Genomic DNA, 24418 nt, shown 5'->3' with positions numbered 1-24418 from the left:
GTGTTTATTTGCTTAAACCACTCTTTCGTTTTGAGGATTAAAAACAAAAATTAGACGGAGCTTTAGGAGTTTTAGCTGTAGAATATTAAAGCTTGAGTTCTTTATTCAAATGCTATTAAATTGAATAGACTTTGACGTCTAAATGTTTATTAGCTTGAACCACTGTTTCGTTGTAGCTTAGAGGCTTTAAAATCAAAAATAAAACTGAGCTTTAACGTCTTCAAAATTTGAATCTTTTTACTTTCAGAACAAGAAACAAAATATTAAAATGCGCTGTAAGAGTGCTTAAAGCTCTTTAAATTCAGAACATGAAGCTTTTTATACTCAGGGGCTTAAATAAAAGCTCGCAGCAAATTATTTTATGTTTGTAATGTAATCTTTAAATCGCTCAGAACATGTCCAATACACTTCAAATAAAACAGTTTATTATAAATGTATGTCACTTGATTAATCAACAATTGTCATTTGTCATCTTATTTTAAGCAGACCATTTGGAACAGCCTTGTCTGAATCTTGACGCATTCAATCAGCCGAAGGCCGTCAATCAACAAACACTTATTCGCCCACCAAGTACCACAAAAATAAACCTTTTATGGTGACCAAATTAAACTGAAAATTGGAGCAAATACAAAAAACATTTGGCCACTTGCTACATGCGAATACGGAGGCAACTAATTCGAAAATCTGTGCCCTTTTTACGTGGCCAATTTGAATGTCACGAAATTGAAAAGCGTTTGGTAAATTGGGCACTGACAGAAGAGGGCTACCGTTGCACAGTGGTCACATTCAATATATTTTGGTATGAAACATGTTAGTTGAGCTGAAAATGCTTTTGTAAAGTAAAGTTGTCTTAGTCTAACTAAAGAGAATAAACAAAACTTGGTTGGGTATATAAGCCAATCTGAGAGATCGATCGGATGAGACCTTCGCAATCCCCTCCAATTCCACAAAGAGACAGCTAGAAGACAGCTGGTAAGTTAATTATGATAATATAATTCTGTATATAAGTATATTAACACGCGTAGGTCTCTTTCCAAATCGGATTCGGATCGCATTTAATTAATGGAGAAGATTTGAAGTATTAAAAAACATTCAAGATTTCTTTATTTAAGTACAATGAGAAATTCTACACAATTATCATCAAAGAAATGTTTGCATAATTTACGTGTTCCAATCAAAAATATAATATTAATGAAACGAAAAATATTCTTGGTTTGCTCCAATATTTAATTGAGAAATATTTACGCAATTAAAACAAGTCTTTCAATACCCATTTTTGGCCAACTTTTTGCTATGCCGTCCCACTGTGCAGCAATAAAAAGACTCGACAAATTTCTACAGCTATTGGTTTTGTTATTGTTGTTGCTGGACACAATTGCACGTGTACTGGGTTTGTAGTTTGTGGTATTTGGTTGGGTTTGGACCGTGTTTTTTTTTTTTTTTTGGGTTTTTCGCTTTTCGTTACGAAGAGCATGAAAATAGTTGGAGCCGTGACGCAGTCGCAATCCGCAGTGTGAACCAAATTGAGGTTATTCCACACAAGCGCAAACGAGCAGCCAGATGAGTTAACATTTTAAGCCAGGTCTGCAAAGTGTGTATAGTGTGTGTGTGTGTGTGTGTGTGTGTGTGTGTGTGTGTGTGTGTGTGTGTGTGTGTGAAGTGTGTGTGCATTGGAGTTGTGACTCATGTGAGTTCATTCATTGTTGTCGCGTCAGCTGAAAACTTTTAGCGCATTCGCTTAGCTCACAGCATGGCAAATGAGCTGCGGATCATGTAAGTCGTGAAATAATACGCTGTGGCAATTCTCGACCAACTATTTATGCAATTGCAACTTGGTTTGACAGGAAAGTTGACTACAAGTAGAAGTATGAGAGTTAATTCTAAATCTCGTTAGGGAAGTATAGCAAAGCTTTTAACTGCAGCTCGAACGAGAAAGTAGAGATATCTTCGACATACCGAAGATTTAATACCCTTACAGACATTTGTCCAAAGGTTTTACAAATATTTGAGCATAGTGAAACTCGTAAAGGAGTTTGAAAAACAGAGTATTTTTCACATATCTTCACATATTTTTCACATATCTGCTCCGATTTTATTAAGATTTTGCAAATATATGAAAAGCAAAGTGAAATTGTTCGAGATATTCGAACATATCGAAATTCCTAACTGTGGAGCTTGTGCAAGACATCTTGCAAAACCAACTAGTTTCTCATGCAATAAATACAATTTCTACCTATCCTTCCTATCGCAGCTTTATAATAGAGTTCGAAACGGGCTGATTTTCTCACATAAGCCGAAAGAACAAAACATATACAAAAGTAAAGCCATAGAAAGTAATTCATTTTTGGTATTTGGCTCTGTAATTGCTTCTATAGAAAAATAGTTGGTAACTACTCAAAAATTTGTAAGCATAACTTAACAAATTATTAAACAATTTAAAAAACGTTGAAAACATTTTAAACTAGCAACTGAAAACGTTTGAAACAGCTAACAAATAAATATTTAAATATTTCAGACTATTTGTCACCCCTTATACGCTGAGCTAGCCACAGATCCTTGGGCATAAGGGTCTTTCGCTGGCCATGCAGCGCACACAGATTGGACTCCTCGAACAGACCAACCAGATAGGCCTCGGCAGCCTCCTGCATGGCAGCCAGAGCCGCCGGCTGGATGCGCATTCGACAGCCAAACGCTTGGCTTATTTCACGCACCAAACGCTGAAAGGGCTGCTTATGTATGAGCAGATCCGAGGACCTCTGATAGCGACGTATCTCACGCAGCACAACTGCACCGGGTCGATAGCGATGGGGTTTCCTCAACTCGGGGAAACCGATGCCAGGGGCTGTCGTCTTGCGGGTCACCTTCGGTGCCAGCGGCTTGCGTGGCGTCTTGCCAATAATTTGTAGATGAGGGGTTTGCTTAATGCGCGGCATTTTGAGCCGATTTTAAGACTTTTGACTGAAATAATATTACACTGAATATAAAGTTTAACTAGGCCAACTATTCTTACAATTTGCTAAGTCTATTGTGCCTTGTAAAAGACTCTAAAATAGTTTTCAAATTGAACCGCATCGTAAACAACATTTCTACTGCTTGAACTTTAAGCTCTTAAAGAAGCTAAAGACTTTCAACTCATATACTTGACTTGGCGTTTAAACAGATCTTGGAATATTTGCCAAACTATTTTGATAAAGGAAAATCATGTTTGCAACCAAAACATGGATAAAGGGATTGTTCCCAGTTCCTTTAAGCCGTAAACAATTATATTTACACTGGAAAAGGTCAGGCATAATTTCATATTTCTGAAACTAGCCTTCATTTGCGAAAAAGAGAGATGTTGGCCTGATTTTAAATTCCAATTTTCACTCTACTAGATATGATCGCCGGAGTAGAAAGAAGGGAATGGGTAGACTCATATTTATTTTCTAGAGCAATCCTTCAATCGATACGCAGTCGAAAGCCTCCTTAACGTCTACAAAGACCACATATCATTCGATTTTGTTGTCATAAGCCTTAATGATATGGTTTAGCACCCTAAGTACTTCGACTGAGCAGGGAAAAGAATTGAGTAGCATTAAGATTTGCTCAAACTAAGAAAAGAATATATATTTTTTTATAAATGTTCATTATAACAATACAGTTGGCCTGGTTGGGTCCCCAGGCTTTACGAAATAATATTCAGAATATTGAGTACATGCTCAAAGAGAAATACTCAAATACTTTTCTTAAAAAATGCACGCTCGAAAAAATATGAAAGTGGAAAAACAATACTGCTTTTTTTTTTTGGTTTGTTTTCTTAAGTTTAATGTCAACTAAATGAATTGTAATTTTTGTTTTTATTGAAAGCAAGTGCTTGTAATAGTTGCAGTTGTTGTTGTTGTTTTAGTTGTTGCTGCTGCTGCTGCTGCAGTTAAAGTTGTTGTTAAATGAAAGCAAAAGTAGGCGCTGCCACAGCACTTTTACTTTCCAGCTGAGCTCTGAGATGGCATCGCTTGGCATCTCTCCCAGACACATTTTCATGGCTAATTTTCACAGCGGCAGACAAAAAAAAAAAAACAAAGAGAAAGAAAGAAAACAAGTTTTTCCGCAGACTCAGCCACATTTAAATGTGTTAATGCCAGAGAGCGGGTGAGCTGCCAGTGAGAGGCGACAAGTTGTTGCGGTTGACGTGGGCGGCAGCTGATCATTATATAATTCAATTCAGGCTTGACTTTCATTTATGTTCCACTCAATTGGGTGATATCGCCCATCGCCATCGATATAACGTATTTGGCATATAATTACATTTATTTTGATGCCAAGCTGTTTCTCTTTTAGAAATTTTCCCAGACTTTGCGGCTCTTTCACATGACAAACAATAATTTGGACCTTAAAAAAAATTGTCAATAACCTATGGAATATATATATATAAATTATATATATATATATACATTTTGTCTGCTTTTTTTGACTTTTTTTATTGGTTTTATTTTTTAGGGTCATCGCAAATTCGCTTTTCCTCTTCTGTTGTTGCTGCACACGCTCATTTGTCATTGGCAATGCGAATATTAAGGTTTAAACAAAAGTAAAATATAAACAAAAATATTTACATGTATACGTAAAGGGCATATATATGCTTGTGGGGCAGACATATATTTAGCTTAAATTTGAATCTTTACCTCGAGAGTTCAAGGTTTGTAGAAGTAATTGATTAGCAATGGAGCGTTAACTTTTAACTCAAATAATATGCCCCATAAAAAACTTAAAGCTGTTTGCAAAAATGTATGCTGTTTGGAGTGAAAGGTCTTAATGGAACTCAAGACTTGCTATTAATATACTCGTATAAGCTGAAAGCTACAAATAATATGAAACAAGTAAGAGGTTCTAGTCGGGAGCTTCCGACTGGGGAATACCCTGAACCCTATTCTCCCAACATCAAATGCATATATATATATTCTATTTTAGAAGCTACTTATATGTCAAGTTTGGTGACTCTAGCTTTTATTATTTACCAAAATTGCTCAAAAAACAGGATATCTATATAGATTTTTATCGATTGCTTGGAAATGGAGTAAGTTATCGATAATCGGTAACAAACTCGATCTGCACAGGCACTAGGAGCACCTACATCTAAAAGTCTTTAGCTCTTATAGGTTCTGAGATCCTTTCGTTAATACGGGCATGGCTAGATCGACTCAGCTATTGATGCTGATCAAGAATATATATATATTTTTAATATATATATATATACCCATTTTTAATGGGTTCAGGGCATAAAAATTAGCGGCTGATAAACACAAGAGTTCTCCAATTGAGACGCATCCAATGCAAAATTTCATTCTTCAATAACTTCGGTGATGAGCTTTAAGTTAGTATTCGAATGTGTGTATATGCCCAAAATTATTTAGGAATTGTTTTAAAAACTAATTTTATTGTTCATCTCAAAATAAATGTTAAGGGAATGGAATGGAAATACATGCAATAATCTTTGTTTATGATATACTACAGTATATGTTAATAATTTAATATAAGCAACAACATAAACAATTTACTAACTTCCTAGAACTTGTATTGAAAATAGCTGATTTGTATTTACAAAATATTCCTGGTTCGAAAAGTCAGCTAAGAGAAAGAAAAAAATTAAATTGAAAGTGCGCAGTTAATGTGCATAAAAAAATAACAATAAATTAACAATTTAATTAGCATTTCGAGAATTTAATATGGCTTTCGAATGATATAGTGAATACATCCGACGATCTGTGTAATGCGCAATCTCGAGTAAAGACAAATGATATGGCGAGACGCTGCTAATTGATAATAAAAAGTTAACCAAATGTTGAATGCCATATAGTATACCTACTCATATATATACATTTATTAAATAATCGCAAATGCATAATAAATTGTGTGGGTTTTGCCCCGCCGGACCACTGGACCAACTGTTTTGCCTGACTTCTGTGGCTAGCACGAATATAAAAACTGGTTTTATGTCGAGATAGAAAGAAATTCATGGGAACTCTACATGCCAGGTGTTTGTGTATGTTGAATTCGGGGAACTTCTCTGCCCAAAGGGCAAACACAAACAATAAACAAATCAAAAAAATAATATATATACAAAATTTGAAGTACATTTACACAGTTTAGAATATTCTGTGGCCAATTACTTGCGGCGCATAGGGAATGTGATTTACTATGCAAAATAGGTGCACGTGTTGCGCCTACGGAAAACTAAGTGTTCAGAGTCGGCCATAATGGATACGAGCGCGTGCACTGTGAGAAAAGAATGTCAACTTAAGCAAAACACTTTTTTTAGTTATATTTAGTTTGTGAACAACTTTTTGTATCAATCTCTGTACTTCTGCAGAGAATATGTGATAAGATCAAGAGTTTTTTGTACATTAAATAAAAAGAAAAAGAACAAAGTTCTAGTAGAGAGTAAGAGTATATACAATAAGTTGTATGCGTAAAGAAGTATAAGTACAAGTAAAAGTAGAAAACATGTTCAGATATAAGCAAGAGTATTAGTAGAAAGCATAAGAAGTATAAGAAGATAAACTAATATAATATAAGTAGTGTAGAGATATAAGTAGTATTTAGGTGGTGTAGTATACGCAGAAAGAAACTACAAGAAAGTACAAGAACGTATACGTAAAAAAAAGTTATATGCCTCGAAAAAACAAGTATAAGTAGTAGCAGGATATATATTGAGTTATAAGTTGTATATAAGTAGTGTAAGTATAAGTAGAACATATAGTATAAGCAATTGTTAAAAATATAAGTAGTCGTAGTATAGACAGTATAAGAAGGGAAGAACTGTCAATATGAAAGATATTGCCCTGAAATATATTTTGTAGTCAGTATAAGAGTAACAAGTAGTATAAGAAGTATAAGTAGTAGTAAAAGGTATAATTATAAGATATAAATATAATATAATATGAAAGATATTACTACGAAGTATATTTAGAAGTTAGTATAAGAGTAACAAGTAGTATAAGCAATATAGATATAAAAGGTGCTACTCCGAGGAAAGAGTAATACATTTTTTTTTGTGGTAATACTGTAATATTCCGAACAGAAGTATTGACAGTTATACATATTAAATAGGTGAAAGTTCGTGCACTTTATGGGCTCAATAAAATAAGATAGATTTTAGGAAATGCAATAATATAACCCGGCTCTTGCATGTAACCAGAGCAACAAAAATCATAAATAAATATATTTTGAGAAAAAAAATAAACAATTAAAAAAACACGTATTGTACATAACAACTTGGAGATTACTTTTCTACAAATAACTAATAGATATAAGAACTAGATGTGTATGGGACACTTTGCCTACTTGCCAACAAAAAAAAAAAGAGGTGAACCCAAGCATTTACATATATTTTCTGTCAGTGTAAGCCGCATCGCCTACCACTCACAGCGAGTGTTTACAACAAATGTTGTTTATTTTTGTTGAACAAAAAATTGCAAGCCATATTGCACTGACAGCGGCTGACAATGGGCATAGGTTGTGTATCTTAGGGATGCATAAAAGAACTGCAGCTAAAAACGCAAAGTATCTGTGAGTGCAAAGCATAAACAAACAACACTTGTGTGTGTGTGTGTTGATGTGTGTGTGTGGGCTGCCCTCAATGGCCGTATGTGAAAGGTAAACAGAAACAGTTTTTGTTAAATGCATTTTTATGCCAGCAGCTGCGGCTAAACACACACACACACACACACTCAGAAATATGGCGACATATGTGTACAGGTAAACACAAAGCCAAAACAAATGGGTTTTGGGCCAAAAGCTGGTTACCAACTCGAAAGAAACAAAAACATAAAACTAGGCCCCAAAACAACAATTTCCTGCTTTTTGTGGCGCAAAGGGGCCAGGCACAATGGGTTACAGTTCAGGGCCGATTGGAGCAGAGAGAACCAATGCTAGAGCAAGATGTAACTCACGCACACACACACACACACACACACACACAGCACATAATTCAATTAAGTTCAATCAGCGCAATGTGCCGAATAATAATAGAGCCAACAAAAAGCATTCTCAGAATTTAATTAATTTCAAGCACTCCACAATAGAAACTGAAAGACTAGTTGGACTTACATAAAAATTACAATATATATATACTAGATATTGATATATGTACATATGTGCATTGTGCAATGCCAGGTGACGTGCATGAAATACCCTGTTGTGGAAGAATTTTAGCTTAATATATTCAACGAATTCGATGTTTAGCGGCTGCTTCTTAACTCAACATAATGTGACCATGGAGGACGCCGTTTGGACAGCTACCTGGGCTTAGACTGGCAGCTACAAAAGAAACCATAATCTTTACTTTATTGGAGTACGAATTGAGTTACCTTTAAAAGCGTGTCATTATTAAGTTTGATTCTAATTTCTATACTTGCATCAAGTTCTCCATGGTCAATTTTATTCGAATGCGGAAAAGCTTGCCACACGACGTAAGAAGATGCCGGGCATAATGTAAAGAAAACAAATTGGCATTGCATAGAAACTGCAAATGGAAACTGAAAGAAAACATTGAATGTTCTATACCGAATTATTCGCTGTCTCACTTGCACCCAAAAAGTTGCTTCCTACGAAAAGCTAAACGTTCATTGACTTTTTTTCCGTTGCAAGTAGTTGCGCTTGTCAACAAAATAATTTAACTTTTAATTGAATTAAGTCTGGAAAACTTGTGTGAGAAGCGCAAAGAGCAGCACGCATCTTATAAAAAGAAACAGAGAGATAAACAGGGGAGAGAGAGAAAGAGAACAAGAGAGAGAGAGGGAGATTGATAAATTCAGAGAATTTAAAAGTTGACACAACTTTTAAACTTTATTTAATAAGATAAAAAGCGAAAAACTTCCATTGCTTTAAGTTGACAAACAGTCTTCATTTTGTTGTATTTTGACTTTCCGGAACTTTGACATTTTAATATCCGAGAACATTGATTTTCAGCTACTTTGACATTTGAGTACAGTAAATTCCACGGATTTCCATTTCAGGCAGTTCCAGGCACTTCCAGGAACACGGACTGTGAGGAAGCAAGACTTCCAGTAACTTTGACTTATAGGTATATTAATTTTATAGACTTCCAGGCACTTCCAAGAACTTGGATTTAAGCACCAACGCTTCCAATAACTTTGACTTCATTTAAGGGGATCAATACTTCCAGTAACTAACGCTTAAGCTGTCTTTGACATTTAAATTTTCGGCTTTCCAGAGACTTTGACTTCCAGTAATTAAGACTTCCAGAGATTTCAGAGATTTCTAGGAGCTGGCTCTCAGAAACCAAGACTTCCAGTTGCTATCATTTTAAGTGTCTTTGCAATAAGATATTTAGCTTTCCAGTGAAATTGGCTTCCACTAAGACTTCCAGAAAATTTGACCTTTGTCTCTTATGATTATTGTACCGTTGTACTAGCACATTTTGAAGAGCTTCTGCTGTGTAATCTGTTCCTCCTCATCAATCAACCACAACGTAACCAAATGGCCATTTGATGATTGCAAATGCAAACCGCAAAAAGTTTTGCAAGACGAAACCAACAACAAAACTGAATAAAAGACACCGAAACTGAGAGATGCAGAAAGAGAAGAAGAAGAAGAAAGAATTAGACATGAAAACGACAGAGAAAAAAAATTAAGAAGAAAAAACAAGAACCGCGATAGGTCAGGTCTGTGGGTCTGCAGGGCAACCTTAATGCAATGCGACTCGTTTCAGGTGCCCCCCCCCCCCCTTCCGCCTTCCTGCTCCACAGACCTCCACTGAAACTGAAGACAGCTAGTGTTGAGTAACGCCCACAGAGCATAGGCTATTTAAGTTAATGAGACCAAAGCTGTTAATTTCTGGGCACGCAAAAGTTTCTTTATTTAAGAGACAACTAATTTGAAATGATTTAAGTTAGAGGGGGAGAAGTGTATCTTTTCAGCATAAAGTTATAGAACGGTGCTTTTAACGAGAAATAATAGAAGCAAGAGAGTTGAAAAGAGAGACACAGAGAGAGAGCGAGAGAGAGTGAGTGAGAGAGCGATGCTACAGTAACTATTCCAATTTGCAACACAATTTCTGCAATTTACATTTTTCTACAACTTTTTCTATTTCGTCTCTTATGCTTCTTGATTTTTTTGCGAGTTTACAAATTCCAAGTTTAATTTCGATTTTGTTCAACAATATTACTATCGATTATTGATGATATTAAAGAAGCAAACAATCGGAAAGAGCTCTCAGTAAAAATGCCTCATTTGCATGCGGTCTAAAATTTCCAAGTATCTTTATATAGTTTTATATTCAACTTTGAGGTTAACAACTTGAGAACCGATTTCTACTGTAAAAATCTAAGCGAGTCTATAAAGAAAATTGAGTTTTACCGCTCGCTTTAATTTCTACATTTCATATATATTTTTTTTTTTAGACAAAACTAAAAAGTTACGTTTAACAGAATGTTAAATATGATAAATATTTAAATACAGCTCAATTGTATTTCCTATTTTCATATTGACTAATAGATGAATATAAATAAAAAAATAACCGGATTTCTTTTGATATTGTTTTGTTTTTTTTTTTTTTTCCTTTCCGGAGGTAATTATTAGCGAGTGAGCACTGTATTCAGTCCCTGACACGCAACAAGATTCTGTGAGTGCTCAACTTCTGCACACTGCATTTCATGCGCTTTTCACACAGCTGTGTACCACTGTGCAGCGCAACTTAACAAGCGGGAAGGTCATAAAACAAAAGCCTTAACTTGTGCTAAGAGCTGCATTTAAAACGTGGCTGAGACTCTGACTATATCTATAAGTCTCTCTATCTCTACACATATATATATATATATATATATATATATGACTTTATATATGTTTCTTCTTAAGCCAATCTATGCAAGATCGAATGCCTCAAGCGAAGGTTGCCACTCGTCGCCATTTGCCACATCATGTTGCAGTCAGGTTTTTTCTTCATTTCTTTTTTTTTTTTTTAATTAGAGACAAACAACAACTGAGACAACAAATGCATTATGCATTTTGCAGTTACAACATAAATTGTTAATAATGGGCCTCGGGTCTCTTACAGAGAAAACATTTTGAATGCCAAATGAGCTGCCGCCGCCAACGTTGCAAAGGCATTTGCGAGAGGTTTCAGCAAAGAAATATCGAAAGACCCAACCCCAGAGAAGCCCAATGTTTGACTTCCATGGAATGTCGTCGATTTGAGTCCAGAACGCGTTTGGCTATAAACCGGTTCCAATGGAGCCGTTGCCACATCAGATTTAGGTAGCTTATGGATTGTATTTTACAGGGTCTGTGGTCAGCCCGGGTCAGAGTCGATTCGAGGCTCGAGCTCGAACTCGAACTCGGACTCGGGGCTCGAGCTCGGTGAGATAAGAGTAGCATAAGCTAAGTCTGAGTCACGTTCAGCACTTTTTTTTTTTGGTTTTGGCTCTTTCGTAGAGATACGAGACGTGCCTCGAGTTGTGTGTACTTTTCGGATTGGGTAACATTCGCCTAGACGAGCAGAAGCAACAAAAACAAAACAATGAAACAACGGCAACATTCGCATTGTAAATCATGAGATAAATGATAATCGTGTGCTATATTTATGCTATACTCTTATGTCAGTCATAGAATCCGTATAGGAAGTCGCGCTACGACTACAAATAATCATAATTTATTCGCAAAATGGGCTCAGCTTGGCATTGTTTGTTTTAAATAAGATCTATCAACAGATTTGCAAAGCGAAACCGAATGATACACATAGAGAAAAAAAGTAACTTGAACATCCCATTAGGATCCTAATTGGAATCTCAGGAATCTGAAACGGGATAATGTTAATGTTAATGTTAACATTAACCTTGCCTTAGTTATGTAATTCATTGTAATCATTGTAACTCTAATCTTTAACATGATCTATAACATTTCCAAATCCAATTCGAACTCCAACTTCAAATTCCAATTCCAAGGATTTTCAGCGCATTCCAATAAAACTTTAATCAATGTCAAGGCTTAAAAAATTGGTTTCAATCAACAACTATAACAGTTAAGCAATATTCCAGACTTGTGCCAAACAAAATTAAAAAAAAAATTCAAATTCAAATTTTCCAGCAAAAAAATAGCCACGCAATTATGGCATTTAGTCTATAAATAAATAATTGCTTTGTGCGAAAAACAATTTAAGGCCCGCGGCGATTTCGACATGTGCCAAAAAATAAAAGTGCTAAAGCAGCAGCAAAACACAACAAAAGCGACAAATCCATATATAAAGCACGGCGAAAAAAGTAGGTGTAATTAAAAAAACAACAACAACGTTGGGGCGAATAGAAGTAGCAAAAACAACAACACCAAAAATGATGTTGAAAGTCGTTTTGCAAGTTTGAGCTGAGCTTTAAACTGGACAGCGTACTAGAGCGAAGAGAGGAGAGAGAGAGAGAGAGCGCGCGTAACAGCAGCACTTGACGTCGACAGCGCTGCTTATAGAACACCAAGAGGTGACTTACCGAAAAAAAACAAAAACAAAAACAAATGCAAAGCTTAAAACTGGACTGGACAGCGCTGCTTCTAACACATAAATACATATAGAACACATTGGAACTTACCAAGAATATGTTATAATTGTTGCTGTTGTTTTGCTGGCCGCTTCCAATTGGGAAATTTTAATCTGCTTTGGTTAATATTATTTGATTTCGCTTGAGCAACTATTATTTATTTAGCGCGTTTATTAACTTAACGCACAACTGCGACTGCGCGCTTGAATGGAATTTTTATATTTTTACTTAATTATATTTCAATGCATTTCACACTTTCTTTCCAATTAGCACTATTAAATGCTTACTATTATAAGCTATCAATAGCTATAAGCTTCCAGTGCGATTTCCAATTAGCAAAAAAATGCAATTCCACATGCACACACACTTTTTAATTTGCACTTTATTTTCGATTTCGTTACGTTTTCCACGCGCGCGTTTCCTGTCGCACTTGTTGCTTGGGCCAAAATTTTCGATTTATTAAACAGCTCGCAGCTGCTCTATATACAAATATATACACGCACAAATATTTCTTTTTTGTTTATTAACAAATTCACCCAAGTTTAGTTTATTTTTTGGCGCACAATGAAACAGGAGACGCGCCAATGTAAACGTTATGCGCAGCGACAGCGAACACACGACCGCAGCGTTCAATGTCTCTCACTGAAATGCGCTGCGAAAACGAAAACTACGTGAGCACTGCTGAGAGAGAGAGAGAGCTCAATTGGAGTTGCGACGTCGACGTCGGCGCTCAGCGCGGCAGCAGCAGCAGCGGCTGACTATGTTAGCTGCGCATGTCCAGCGGGCATTAGGGTGTTTCATGTGGCGAAATGAGTTAATTAAATGGGTGCTTAAGTAAATTGTATACTAATTTAATGCAGTTATTAATGCTTGAAGGCATAAGTATACCAATAATATGGTAGTGATGCCTTAGACAAAACTTTTACTTTTACTAAACGTATTTTAAATGTCTTGCTTTGGATATAACGGCATACCGTGCGTCTGAACAAAACACTGTAAACTTGTTCCAGGCAGCGACGCCCACGCCACTGTTAACGGCAGCGCAGCAGCTCCAGGAAATCAGCTGGAATTCTTTGAAGGGCGTTGCACAGTGATAAGCAAAAGTAAACGCCTCCTAAATGATAGTCCGTACCAAATACCACATTTAATTGAATATGTATACACCCATTTTTTACAGCCAAAGCACGCAACTGTTTGCGTGCCAATAAATAAACTCAATTAGTGATATTTTAATGCAACGTTTATCTCAGAGCTGTGAAAACATAGTGAAAGTCAAGGAGAGGCGGCGATTCGATAGATAAACTATTTTTGCACGTAAATTATATATCCATTTAACCTATCCATAATATGACCACAATTATGACAAGAACTAATGCAATATGCCATGCTTCCAATCGATAATGATCAATTGCGGCTTGAATCGCTTCAGGGGAGCTGAAATAAATAGAGGGGGGGAGGGAAATACTTTGAATTAGTATCGATTTCTAGTTAAAATAAAGATTTGACGGTTTTTCAACTGAGCGGTCGATATGTCAGATCAAATATAATTGAATAATATCTTACTTAGGATTAAAACTCTCCATAGTTATTCGTTAAATTACAAAAGTCTCCTAAAGCCTTAAAACTGTTAATTTAAAACGTTGGACAGAGACAGAAAATGCCGATCTAAATTTAATTTTAAAAAACTTGTTAACGTTTTGCGAGTGAAAATCTGTTAACAATCGACAACAAAACACAATTTCCGACTAATGTTGAGCATTTTCAATCAGTTTACTAAGTTCATGTATTTGCCAGGAATTTAATATTATAATAAGGACAACTTGAAAATACTTAGGACTTCGAGCAGTTCAACAAATTACCCAACACTAGCTCAAATGGGAATGCAAATAGGTAATTAATTTCCTAAATATATTTATGTAATTATGTATAATATTTAATTTAATTTCTACTCAAGAATTGTGCCTGTTTCTTATAGATCCAAGCATGGGTTTGAGCCCTCAACCGAACTACTGAACAATTTTGTTGAATATATATGATATAATACATATTACATACATACATATCTACATAATCTAACTCCTAGAGAACCCAATGACATGACATGTACCATGACATATATATAGAATGATATAATATATATAAATCATATGTTATATATCATATGGTAAATCGCATCATATACAACTCTATTAAACTATTTTATAGATATATGTAAGAAAAATTTCTCTCTCCTTGAGATATGCATAGATAAGGAATCAGTTAAATAGCATATGCCATATATCACATCATATAAAATTCTATTACTTCACATAATTGAAAAGGGAATCTCTCTCTTTGAGATATCAAATATGACATACAGTATGTCAATAAAGTGTTTTGACTAACGAAAAAAAACTAATTTTTTGGGTTTAGTTGAAAATAAATGTACCTAAAAGTGAGAATTTTTTTTCAATTCTAATTTATTTCGATTCTATATTTTTCCTAGAACTTAATGGCAAAAAGAATTGTTAAATAACATTACCCAAACATTTTATAAAATTAAAAAACTAAAAACATTCAAATTTTATGCTGTCAATAAAGTGTTTTTACACGAAACTTTATTACTAAATAACAATGTTAAAAAAACAGGAATATTTTTTTTTAATACTTTGTGTGGCTGCCATTAGCGTCACATACAGCCTGCAATCGCCGTTTCATTGAAACAATAAGGTTTTGTATGTATGTTTCTGGAATCTTCTGCCATTCTTCCAGTACAGCAGCTTTTAAATCAGTTTTTGATTTTGGACTCCGCTTTGCGACTTTTTTTTTCAAATATGACCACACATTTTCTATTGGATTCATATCTGGACTTTGTGGTGGAGTGTCTAACACCTTTCCACAGTTGTACAACAGCCAAACTCTTACCATATGAGCTTTATGCTTCGGGTCATTGTCCTGGTAAAATTTAAAAATTGGCTTATTGTCCTCATAGAATCCAAATTTCTGTGCACTACTGACGAGATGTGTCTGTAAAATGCTCAGATATTGTCTAGCATCCATGGTATTCTCAATGAAGGTCAAATCTCCTACACCCTTGCTCGAAATACACCCCCACACCATCACTGATAGTTTTCCGAATTTAACGGTTGGAATAATATTGCGGTTTTCCAACGCTGTTAGTGGCTTTCTCCAGACTCTGGATGGCCCATCGTTGTAGAATAGCATCATCTTGCTTTCGTCACAGAATATGACGTTACTCCAAAAATCGTTCGAACTATTTACATGGACTTGAGCGAACGATAGCCGCTTCAAAATATTCGCCGCCGATAGTAGAGGTTTTTTCCTGGCAACTCGTGATGTGTAGTCATTGGAATTCAGTAATTTTCGGACAGTTTCATGTGACACATCAACACCACTTTCTTCCTTGAACTCCTGAGCAATATCCCTAAGCGAAATTTGTGGATTTTTCTCAATTTTTCTCAGAATTTTTCGCTTATCTCTGTCAGAAATTTTGCAGGGTCGACCACATACTGGCTTTGCCTCTAGCCTATCTTCCTTATTGGCTCTGTTTAATATGTTGTATATCGTTGCTTTTGATAAATTAAACATATCAGCCAGTTCCGAGACTTGACGTCCCATCTGATGGTTATAATACACCAGCTGAGCGACTTCAAAAGTTGTTCTTTTTCCTGGCATTTTATTTTTCATAAAATTAAAGCAAAACGTTATAAATTGCAATAGAAAATGACAAGAAAAGTCGAAGACACAAGAGAAGCCAAAACGCATGGGCCCAAATCTAACGGGATCACCCAAAAGAGAACGGCAAAACAATTTACCGTAGCTGTAAAAACACTTTATTGACAGCATAAAATGTGAATGTTTTTAGTTTTTTAATTTTATAAAATGTTTGGGTAATGTTATTTAACAATTCTTTTTGCCATTAAGTTCTAGGAGAAATATAGAATCGAAATAAATTATAATTGAAAAAAAATTCTCACTTTTAGGTACATTTATTTTCAACTAAACCCAAAAAATTAGTTTTTTTTTGTTAGTAAAAACACTTTATTGACATACTGTATGTCATATGAAATATTGTAGAAAGTACTACATCAATTTCTATTACACTTTTTTTTAGACATATGAAAAAGGAAAGCTCTCTCTCAGTTGCATTTCATATATCGTACTGTATATTACATATTATTTTACGATTATTTTTTTCATGCATGGAGACACCCACCCTCCTACTCGATTCTCAAAATCTCTGACTACGCATATTATTATTAAGCCTAGCCAATGGCTAATTTGAATAATACCCACATATTAGAGCATAACGCTGTTCCTTTTGCAGGGCCAGATAGTCGACATTGGGTCCGGTCAGATGCTGTGTGGTGCCGCCCATTAGCTCCGGCAACCAGATCTCGTCCAGCGACGCGAGCAGCTCCGTCAGTATGCCCTCGTATTGGCGCTGCAGTGCCGCCGCCTGGACATCCTCGGTGTGCAGCTGGAGGAGCGCTTTGCATGTGTCACGCACAAGCTGCTGCTGCTGCTGCTGGCCGAGCTTCGTGACTTGGTTGTGCAGCGCATCGATGAGCGCGATATCTTCGAAGGGGTTGCCCGGCTTCAGGCTAAGCAGTTTGCGTTCGTGTTTGCGTCGATTTTTGCTGGAGCGAAATGTTTTTCTGCACCAAAACGAAAGTGTGTACCAGAAAAAAAAACAAAAAACAAAAAGAAAATATAACTCCGATGCAGTCAGGTGCAACAGCAAGTGACGCCTTACCCGGTGCCCCGCGAGCTGCCGCTGTGCCGCGACGAGCTGATGCTGCTGGTGTCCGACAACAAATCCACCTCATCAATATCCAGCTCGTGCTCCTCGCCGGCATCCGCCGCCGTCGCCTGGCGCTTGCGTATGTCCAGCAGACGCTGTTTGTACTCCACGAAGAGGTCCCGATCTGCACGCAGTGAAGCCTCCAATTGTCCGACATATGCAATGAGCGCGGGCCTAACGCGTTTACCTGATTGCAGGGAATTAAATTAGTTGGCTGGATATAGACTGGATTTAACAAAATACCATTTAAATAAAAATATCTAGAGACTATATATAGTCTTCTTCATTTACTTTCTAACATATCGAATAAAAAAGAGTTTCATGCAACCAGTTTCCACTTATTTTTCACGCTTGCGCGTGGAATTTTCTAAAAACAACTTTCAAGCATTCACCGAAAACTGAAATTCAGCTCTTCCCTTAGTCAGTTGGGATAACAATTTTTCTGCATATTTATTACAAGCGAAAATTATCCGGCCTTGCACGGCCCAAGTTTTTTGCTGGAAGCCCATGTCCATGACAACGTCACAGATAATGCCGCACATAATATATTTGAAAGAAAATATTTCCGAACATACGAATGAAAAGCCAAAAGTTGGAATCAAAGTTTTCGCCCATTTAAGTGCCTGGTGTGCACCACAAAAATTGTTGAAAATAAATTAGAAGTAAAATGAAAAACTATTGCACATTTTTCGACCTATTTTGAACTATTTTTCAACCAAGAGAAATGGATTATGCTGTTTAACAAAGATCGCAAGCAAAACATGAAAAATTCCATACATTTCCATGGATTATCTACAATTTTCATAGCTTTAGTTTCTCGCGATTCATCCAGAATTTCTCAAACTTCCCTATGCATATATAATTGTGAGCTGGTATTAAATCTTGAAATCACACTTAAAACACTTTAAGTTCCTTTCACAGTGATTTTTATTGAAATCGATTTGTGCAGGAAAAAAATTTCATTTTTTTTTAATGCTCTATTTTGAAGTGTGGGAAGATAGATAGATGGGTTACTTGTGTAGCCTCTATGAATGCTGATGGGTGTCCACTGTTAGCCCAACATCCTTTGTTCGTTCATTCATAGTTTTATTGAAAGACATGCCGAGGCATGTAAGCCACATGAGGTCCAACGGATACCTTCTCCTCTGAGCGCACACTGCGCTGAACACGCCCCATGGGAGTAATGGGCGCTTCAAATAGGTTACGAGCTGATTTTTCCAATTCACCAGGCCCATAACGGGGACCAAAGCGTTCCAGCTGCTGTCCCAGGACGGCGACCAACAAGATTGCGAAAATTGCAAGCGTTAAAAACTTCATGATATCGGCTTTTGAATGATGTTTTCCAATCTTGACCCGGCCATATTTATACCCCAAGTCTAGCTGAGATTCCGTTTGGCTAGCTTTTTGTCGAAATTTATGGACCATTATTCATTTGGCTAGGGTCTCGACAATTTGCTCTTATCTAATGCAATTACCGAAATCCGAAGTCGCAATTTTTCGGATCGTTAAGACTTTAACTTTATTTCACTGTTGTCAGTTGTAAACATTTCCAAAATTTAACCATTTAGAGCTTTTTTAAACTAGAGTCTGGTTTGAAAATATATTTATTACTTACTAAATGGTTTTCGCTGAAACTTTTTCAACGTTTAACTATTAAATGTGAACTGATGAAGTTTTAGTTCATATATTAACTTCTTAATATCCCTTTTAGCAGAACTTTGCTTTCAAAGCAATTTCTAATTTGGAAGAAAAATTGTGTTCTGGAAACTATTTGTTATATAAAAACATATTAAATATAATTTATTGCATGGGCGTTATCAAATTTCTAAACCGAAAAAGTCTTCAAAAACCATCACAAGCTAATATTTTCAAGATTCAATACAAAGTATTACGAATTTAGCTATTTGCTAGCTGTATGTAGCTATTTTCAGCTGGAATCGGTTGGCATTTTAAACTGATTTAGCTATTTAATGGCACGTTCGTCTATTTACAAGCTACTTTTTAGCCAGCGGCAGCTTCAATTACTTTTTGAATTCGAGGCATAGAAGATCTTGTTTTTGGCAAATTTCCATATTTTAAATAATGCTAAAATTATGAACTTCAAGAGTTGCCGATTCAAACCAAGCAATTCGCTTGAAAACTAATTTAACAGAAGTTATTTGGAGATCTCCCAGAGTTGACTTACCCAACAGATCAGCTGTGCCGTCTAGGTCCAGCAGGCCCGCCTCGTAGATGGCGCGTCCGTAGAGATGGCCGTGCAGCAGCACTTCCAGCGGCGCCTCACTGGTCGGCTCTTCAAACCGTTTGAGCAGCTCGTAGGCTTCCAAATGGCGATCGTGTTGCTGGAGCGGCGCCACCAGTGAATTGGCGACCTGTGCCAGTGGCTCGCCGGCACACTGTGCCAGCCTCAGGACACGCTGCCAGTCGAGTGTGTGGCGGGCGCTGAGCAGCGCCTGCTGCAGCTGCCCGCCCCGCTCGTACATAAGACTGGCCGCCTCCAGTTGGGCATTGGCGCGCAAATGATCCGCATAGGCGACACAAATGCGCCGATGGAAATCGTGCTGAGCCTGATAGGCGACCAGAGCCTGGCCATAAAGATTATGCTTTTGTATAAAGTCGAGCGCCAGATCATAATGCTCTTCGCCACATTCAGCCAAATGATTGAGAGCACGTTCAAAACGCTTCAGATGCTCATCGATCTTGAATTTGCGATAGTTCAGCGGCAGAGCCTTCAGCTCGTTGAGATAGGGCAAAAACTCTTTGGGATCCTTTTGCGATTGCTCGGCAACGAACAGGACCAGGCCAAAATGATAGGTGCCCAAGGCGGCATTATACAGTTCATTCACATCGACCAAATAGAGCAGATACTTGAGCAGCTGCTCGCCCAGTTGTGCATCGGTTTGCTTGTGCCGCCAAATGTATTGCAATGCATGCGGCAAGCTGCCGGCCTTCACGTACGCGGTGATAATGGGCAGGCGATAGCGTGCCATTAGAGCGGGATCTGTGGCCTGGGTCATGTGGGCGATCAATAGGGCGCATATCTTTTGCACCTTCTGCTTGACATTGTAGTCGGGCGGATAGTGTTGCTGCGATGCGTCATAGTTGCTGGCGTACATGCCCAGCGCATAGTCCTCGTTCTGCAGCTCGCTAAGGAACAGGCATATCCATTGGGCGTCCACAATCTGGCGCAGAAACTTGTCCACATTGGCACGAAATTGCTCGACATTGTGGTCACAGATGATGTTCAGATTGATGCGCTGCTTGCGCACTATTCGCATTGCCTCCTCGTATTGATAACGATCAAGCTGCCTGCCAATTAGGCCCAGTGCCAGGACACGGGGACAGATCACCTCTAGATTGCCGCGCGGCAGCTGCAACACCAGCCGGGCATCACTTGCCGATGTCACCAGCTTGGCGCCACGCTCAATGCTGCGCGTGGACACAGTGCTTTTATCCAACAGCCGCACGAAGTGCAGCGAATTCAGTTGTGTATAGACCAAATAGTCGTCGACCACGCAGATTGAGGTAACATCCTCGTCAATCCTCTGCCCATCTATGTGTAGCAGCTGCTGCGAGCGCAGCGTAATCAGTTTACCTGAAAAATAAGTGCATTGGTAAGTATTATCAAAGGGACTTCAGACTTTAATTAATTATTTAATAATTAGGTTCCGCTAAGGAACTAAGGTGCCAAGGAATCGACAGGATCAGCATCTCTGTAGCATATAGCTGCTATAGGAATGATTGGGCGAAGCCCTTCTTTGTTTACTGAAAGCGTGCCGAACATAATTATTCTTTCTTGACACAGCAACGTCAGGCCGCACCAAATTATATATATTTTTTGAATCTTCAATCAATCAGTCAGACTAAAAAGTTGAATTCATTTACATCACAAGAGCCTAGATCAGTCACTAATTTTCCTCGCTTTCTCAAGTCTATGTATTCATGTTCAGCACATAAAAGAGATGTAGAGTAAGCTCAGTCAGTCAGTCAATCAATCACACGCTTATGCATATCGATTGGAACATACCTGCCGGTGCAAAGGGGCTGCTGTGAATTATCATTTGGTCCACGGCCTGTCCGAGCTGCAAATAGCTGCGCATTAGCTTTGTCTGCTTGTCGGCGGTCAGGGCAAACTCGTAGATGTGGCCATTGTTGAGGGTTTGGATGTAGAAATTGCCATTGCTCACGGCCAGGGCATTTATGGTGCCAGCGATGCGCTGCGAGCTTGTCGTCTTGCCATTATTAAGCAAGAGGATGCGAGTCTGGCTGCCCACGCTGTGTGTGGCCAGCAAATATGAATCGAAGAAGCAGCTCAAATTGGCCAATTGGATTTGCTCGAACTCAGGTTGAAGCTGCTCGTGGCATAAGAACTGATTCATTTCCGGCACATAAAAGTGCAGCACACGATCGCTGGTATAAATACATATGTGAGAATCGCAGGAGCAAACGGCATTTATATAGCTACTCATTTCGACGACGCGCCAGCACATGGGCGGCGGCACCACAGCCGCCGAGAAATTGGTCAGCAGTAGGCGCTTGCCATCGATAACACAGACAATGGCTGTGCCCGGCTGGCAATCGATGGCATAATGAAAGCGATGCGTATAACGTTTGCCACTCTCGAGCAGAACGTGCAGCATGTGCTCGTTACCCAGGCGAGTGTCCCAGTGGAAGAAGGCAAGCGGATCCAGTTGCTCCTTATAGACGAGCACCTGCTTCAGATACCAATGATAATTGCCAATCGTATACAAATAAATTGTTTGCGCCTCTTCTGTAACCGTATGCAGCGCCAGGATGTCTGAATCGTTGCTCCAGCGAAGCCGCACAATTGACTCCTCGTGCAAATCGAAGGGCAATACAAATTCGCGATGACGCAAACCGTTCTTTTCGAACAGCGCCACAGTTGATTTGCTGGGCAGAATTTGTGGTTGGGCAATCCAATTGCCGCTGGGACGCCAGGCGATTGGTGTCTGCAATCCATTCCACTTTTCCGCCGTATACTGCAGCTTGCCCTCGCAGTCGTAGACGCTGAAGGTGCGACCCACCTGGGTGGCCACATATGAGACGGCGAAATAGGCGCCATCGCCGCGCCAGGCTATCTGCACGTCCTGTTGGAAAATACATCGTAAATAAGTAAATATATGTACACAAGCAAATGTTACAAATCTTCTAATATAAAATCTAACCGCTCAGTCAGTCTCACTCACCTGAGGTAACTGCTGCACATCTTCAGGCGGTTGAAACTCTGCGGACTGCTTGGCCGCCTGTTTACCGGCCGTGCCATGGAACTGTGTCTCCTTCTTGCCCCAGCCCACGTTCACGAACTGTTGATCGTCCGCGAGTGCCGCATCTAGGGGCTGCTCGCCCAGTACATCATATGTACAGGTCATGACGACCACATTTTTTGTTTTGGTTATAAAGGCGACCACCTCCTGGTTGGGTGACCAGGCCATGCACTCAATGCCCACGTCGCAGTAGGTGCCCTCGCTCTGGGCCAGTGTGTCGGGTTTGAGGATTAGCACCTCGCCGGCGCCCGTGGCCACACATATTGCGTTCTCCAGCTGCAGATACTCTGCACCGACTATATCCGGCAGTTCGGCTACCAGTTTAGGCGCTTCCCCATCGCCGGCTTCATTGTCTGTGGCGTAGATTGTGCTGTCGGTCACAATGAATGTGATTTCTTGGCCACTACGTTCGTGATCCGGTTGGAGCAACAGTTGTTTGGCATTTTTGACGCCTGTGGTCTGTTCCTTGCAATATTGCAGTTTCAGATTGCGCATATTTTCTTTATATTATTTTGTCATGCAATGACAACAACGTGCGCACGAGTAAATACCACATAAAATACTCTCAATGACCTTTATATCGAATGAGCCACTTATCGAATAATAATCGAGTGTAACAAACAATAAGCAAAAACTAAAACCTAACCATTGTTATTGGCACATTTAAAGCTATTCTTAAAACAATTTATTGGTGTCATTATAGATTGTTATAGACAAATTAAAATAAACATCAGTTATCGAGCTTACATATTTACATCACGATATTTCTACTATCGCTGTCATGCGCAACTACGTCAAGCAAGAAGGCAGGGCGCCATACTGATATTTAAAAATACTTTGCAGCACAATAAGCAATGTCTGCAATAGGAAAATTAGCCATCAAGATACTTTTTTATATTTGTTTGGTGTTCCAGTTTAATTTCTATACAAAATAAACACAACGATAACATATTTAAACTATCGTTTTTAGCGCTACTGCGTCAGCAATGTTTAGCGCCGAGATCAAATTTTTGAATAATAAACATCACTATATATGCCTTAATATAATTCATTTTTGAATTATACTGAATTTCAATACGAAAGGCGCATAAGCTCTTTGAAATTAATTTAACTAATATTAATAAAAAAATATTTAAGATTTTACGTCACGACCTACTGAATTTACGCCTATCGATAGCTGCTCATTGCGTAATTTTGTAACTCGATAAGCCTTGTAAAATTGGTAATCAAAAAGAAAAAAAAGAAAACACAGATATATCATTTATCGCACACTTGATATCGATATACCGATATAATATCAACAATCCTAATACTGGGCAAAGATGGCTGCTTTATTTTTCATGGAATTTTTTGTTGCTGTAAAATTAGTACGTTCTGTGCGTTAAAACATTGTTGTGTGCATACGTGTTACTACTACTACTTAAACGATGAAAACTGCGCGGGCACAGGAGTAAAAAAGAAAACAGCATAACAAATGTGTGGCAGGTAGCAGGAAAAGTGTAGAAAATTCCACACAAAAAACCAGCAGCAAGTTGGGCCATTTATATATTTATATACATATATATGTATATATATATCTATCGGTGTGCGGGCGTCGGTGTGTGTGTGCGTGCAAATGTTTATAAATAATTTATAATATTCAAAATTAAAATGTGCATGTGTACGATCACTGCTTGATGGGCGACCAGCGTCGACGTCGTCGTCAGCAGCAGCAGCAGCAGCAGCATTGAAGGCGTAGTGGAATGCCAGACAGCAGCAGCCGCAGTAGCAGAGCAATAGGAAGCAGGTAAGGTGTAAAATGTGAATGTAAA

At 38.1% G+C, this 24418-nt stretch overlaps 3 protein-coding genes across 4 annotated transcripts in view; all 3 read right to left on the bottom strand.

Annotated features, from left to right (window-relative positions):
• LOC6632569 (mucin-2) overlaps positions 1-13162 on the bottom strand; it is a 29719-nt gene extending 16557 nt beyond the window's left edge. For both annotated transcript variants that reach the window (XM_002056292.4, XM_015170612.3), the window contains exon 1: positions 12570-13162. The gene's annotated coding sequence lies outside the window, so the exon portion shown is untranslated. The remainder of the gene's footprint in view (positions 1-12569) is intronic.
• Positions 60-3581, bottom strand: LOC6632567 (histone H3.3). The gene has a single exon (XM_002056290.4). The coding sequence runs from the start codon at positions 2931-2933 to the stop codon at positions 2517-2519; it is 417 nt and encodes a 138-aa protein (XP_002056326.1). The 5' UTR covers positions 2934-3581; the 3' UTR covers positions 60-2516.
• Positions 13163-13740: 578 nt separating the features above from the next.
• On the bottom strand, positions 13741-23171 carry Elp1 (elongator complex protein 1). Its single transcript, XM_002056289.4, has 6 exons — positions 22530-23171; positions 21350-22430; positions 19508-20917; positions 17275-17509; positions 16815-17176; positions 13741-13952 (listed from the first exon to the last, which is right to left on the bottom strand). The coding sequence occupies exons 1-6, from the start codon at positions 23100-23102 to the stop codon at positions 13888-13890; spliced, it is 3726 nt and encodes a 1241-aa protein (XP_002056325.1). The 5' UTR covers positions 23103-23171; the 3' UTR covers positions 13741-13887.
• Between the last annotated feature and the right edge of the window lie 1247 nt (positions 23172-24418).

Source organism: Drosophila virilis, chromosome 2 (genome assembly GCF_030788295.1).
Source record: "Drosophila virilis strain 15010-1051.87 chromosome 2, Dvir_AGI_RSII-ME, whole genome shotgun sequence".
NCBI lineage: Eukaryota > Metazoa > Arthropoda > Insecta > Diptera > Drosophilidae > Drosophila > Drosophila virilis.
This window is presented reverse-complemented; position numbering and strand designations above follow the sequence as displayed.